The sequence below is a fragment of the Arachis duranensis genome, chromosome 6 (assembly GCF_000817695.3).
Source record: "Arachis duranensis cultivar V14167 chromosome 6, aradu.V14167.gnm2.J7QH, whole genome shotgun sequence".
Classification (NCBI taxonomy): Eukaryota; Viridiplantae; Streptophyta; class Magnoliopsida; order Fabales; family Fabaceae; genus Arachis; species Arachis duranensis.
In genome coordinates, this window is record NC_029777.3 from 100534489 (window position 1) to 100538427 (window position 3939).

Below are 3939 nucleotides of genomic sequence, written 5' to 3' on the forward strand. Positions count from 1 at the left end.
TTAATTTTTATATTTACCTTACACATAACTCAATCTAATATATTTTAAATCAAATACAATATACAAACTTAATTTAGCTTTAGTCCCTCTCCCTTCTAAAACGCGGCCTCAATATCTCTCGGTCTCTCCACATTTCTGTCTCTCTTTTCCTGCACAGTATCCATACAATATAACTTAATGAGTAATTAACCCGAACAACTCCAACCACAAATTGCACTACGTACTAAGCAGTAAGCACCAATAATACCCTTCCAAGTAAATCCCTGGTTTTGGAAAGGGCAAAACTGTCAAATAATCCTTATAAAAGACCTCCAACCCCCTCCCCACCCCTTTAATTCCCTCTCATTCATACTGAAAATATTATATTATACTAAAATCGAGTACACTGAATTTTCACCTTACCTAGTAAAACAATAATAAAATACATATCCTCAACCTCACTAATCCTAAAAACATTCCCTTGCATTATTCAAGAATAAAGAAGATGATAAGAAGAGATGATTTATACAAGGTGATGTGCGCCATGGTACCTCTATATTTCGCAATGCTAGTAGCCTACGGTTCTGTGAAATGGCGCAAGATGTTCACACCAAATCAATGTTCAGGGATCAACCGTTTTGTGGCGGTTTTCACGGTTCCTGTTCTGTCCTTTCACTTCAACTCCTTCCAAATGGACTCCAAGTTTATACTAGCTGACACACTATCCAAGGTCCTCGTCCTTGCCATCTTCTCCGTCTGGGCCATGTTCTTCAGAAGAGCCTCCTTCGATTGGGTGGTGACGCTGTTCTCGCTTGCCACCTTGCCCAACACACTCGTCATGGGCATCCCCTTGCTCCAGGCCATGTACGGTGACTTCACCCACACCCTCATGATGCAACTTCTTCTCCTCCAATGCATCATATGGTATAAATTTACTGTCTTAATACGAACTTGATAATTAAAAATAATTAAATGATAATTTAGTCGACCATATCTCTATTATATAAGAGTAGTGCTAGGGAGCCAATGGTCTAAACGTACAATGTGTACAATGGGCTAAATCTTTGGTTTATGAATAAAATGAACATCACCTATACTATCCAGAATAACCATCCAGAGACCTAACAAGACAACGTAACACTAATATTCATATCTCTAATACTTCCTAAACCTTCATTGTACACATTGTACGCTTAGGCCATTGGCTTCCTAGACTTTTTCATTATATAATTATTATATTTTACACATTTTTTTGTGAGTATTGACTATATGTTGTTGGACAAAATTTAACTAGCGAGCTAATAAAAAAATTGAATGATATTTTTGTTTAACCCGAGTACAATTAGATAGATGTATTTTGTGGTGTTTGCAAAATTATACATATTTTAACTTCAAATTACAAGTACTATAGAAATGCCTATATAATTAACATTCTTATTTTCAATTTCTGTCTCTCACCAAATAATATAAAACATTTTTGGTTGATTGTTTTCCGTTTTTTTATTTTAGGTTGATTACAAAGTTTATGGCCGTGAAACATGACTCATAATATAAACATAGTTGATGGCTATGGAGCAAACTATGACTTGAAGCGAAATGTTACTTGCAGTGTCAAGAATTTAAATCTTGAGTTACTTAATTATTACCGGATTAGATTTTGTGACCAACTGAACAACTATGAAATTTACCATAACAGAAACAAGAAAATCATGATCCCAGATAGCTGGTTGTTCATCAGGTACACTCTTCTCTTCCTGTTGGAATACAGAGCCGCAACGCTTTTGATCAAGACGCAGTTCCCGGGACCCACCGCAGCTTCCATCACCAAAATCGAACTTGATGGTGACGTCATCTCCCTCGACGGCTACGACGTGCCGCTCCGGACGGAGTCCAAAACGGACAACCACGGCCGCATTTGCGTCCGAATTCGGCGCTCTATTTCCTCAGCACCGGAATCTGCATTCTCAAACTCCACCATCGGCGTTACTCCAAGACCCTCCAACCTCTCCAGCGCCGACATCTTCTCCATAAACACTCCCATCCGTCTGCACGAGTTCCCCGCCGGCATCGACGGCGGCGGATACGCCTCATCCGATGCGTATTCGCTGCAGCCGACGCCGCGGGCGTCGGATTTCACGAGGCGGAGGGGAGCACGCCGGTGTGGGGGAGGTCTCCTGGAAAATGGCAGTGGGAAGAGAGACAAGAATGCAAAGACATTGGTATGTCAGGTACGTCGTGAGCCCAGACTTTGTTTCCTTCTATTCTTTTTGGTCAAACAAATAAAGCTTTGGAAAAATGAGCGTTAGGAAGTTAGCAATAAATTATAACTATTAAGCAAACTACTTGTATAATAAAATTCAGTCTTTAGCTTTTAATATTATTTAATTTTTTTAATTAAAATATATTTCTATTTTTTAGTATACATATTTATAATTAAGATTAATTTAAATTTTAAAAATTAAAATTTTTTTAATTTTCTGTTCATTTTATAGTTAATTACAATTCTTTTTTCTCTCTATAACACGATTTTTTTCTTTCTTCTGTTACAATATTTTCATTTATATCTGCAGAAGAAAAAAAATTCAAAATCAATGCATTTAGAAAAAAATTAATCCCTTACTTATTGTACTTTTGATAAAATGCATGATTTGTTTTATAATTTTCTAGTGATGAATAGTCGAATATAATTATATACACAAATTATTTTAAATTGTAGTTTCTTTTTCAATTGGAAGAGAAAGGCGGCGAGAATATGAGTATTAACGAAGGAGAATGTGGCGTTGTGAATAAGCATCGAGCAGGAGGAAGACAGCATCGAAGATGAGCGCAGAAGAGAAAGATAGCGCGCGGATGAATCACGGTAGATGATGACTTCTCGATATGTGCCTGAGTTTTGTGCGCCTTTGGTTTTCAATGAACTGACTTTTCTGCTTTTTTTAAGTGTTTTGTACGGATTTAGTTAATAATTAGATGGTTTAAGATTTATTTTATAATTTTGAAATCAAAATTTTGAATTTGAATAATTTGATTTTTAGATATGTATTTAAATTATAATATATTAATAATTAAATATATTAAATCTAAAACAGAAATTTAAATTTTAAATTTTAAATTTTAATTTGTATTTTGAATGCGTATTTAATTTTAAAAAGACACTAAATCTATTCATAATTTTTAGATGTGTTCGTTTTAATTTTTTAAAATTATTGTAATAAAAAGCTACATATTGTACCATTTTTAAAGAATACCTAGTTGAATTGTAACTATTAATTAGTTATTATTAATATTTTTAAGGGAGCTACTCACATAAAGACGATTAAAATATCTTTTTTTAAAGATGTTTTTTTAGTAATTAATATTCAACCTATATAATCGATCAAACTGTGTTATTTTTGTCAAAATTAGATGAAATAAATTAGTTTGACCGAAAAATCGATAAACCAAATTTTAAACCGATTTAAATTAATATTTTTTATTAAAATAACTATAATATCCCTATTATAGAAAATGATTTAAAATATTTATACTATATATTTTAAAACTATAAATTCTAACCTTTCTCTTCTTTTTATGCCATCATAGAATTAGAATTTAAGATTTTCAAAATTAATATATATAATAAGAATATTTTAGTAATTTTTTATAATAAGAGTATTATAATCATTTTCTAAAAAAAATATTAATTTAGATCGGTTCAAGATTTGATTTATCGATTTTTCGGTCAAATTGATTTATTTGGTCTAATTTTAACAAAAATAACATAGTTTGATTGATTATATAGATTAAATTTTAATTATTAAAAAGCGTCTTTAAAAAAAGACGTTTTAAGCGTCTTTATGTGAGTGACTGCCTATTTTTAATGATGTGAAATTATATCTAAAAGTATAAAATTTTTTACTTTTATTTTAAAGTACGGCCAAATTTTAATAAAATTGTTGGTTTTGTAAACTTTTTCTTTTT

General features: G+C 32.1%; 1 protein-coding gene across 1 annotated transcript in view; it reads left to right on the top strand.

Annotated features, from left to right (window-relative positions):
• The first annotated feature begins 441 nt into the window (after window positions 1-441).
• The window catches only part of LOC107494932 (auxin efflux carrier component 6-like), a 36646-nt gene continuing 33148 nt past the window's right edge, over window positions 442-3939 (top strand). Inside the window, 3 exon segments of the mRNA XM_016115975.2 lie at window positions 442-903; window positions 1718-2106; window positions 2109-2207. Of these exon segments, the coding sequence (XP_015971461.1) occupies window positions 485-903; window positions 1718-2106; window positions 2109-2207 (907 nt within the window). The 5' untranslated portion in view covers window positions 442-484.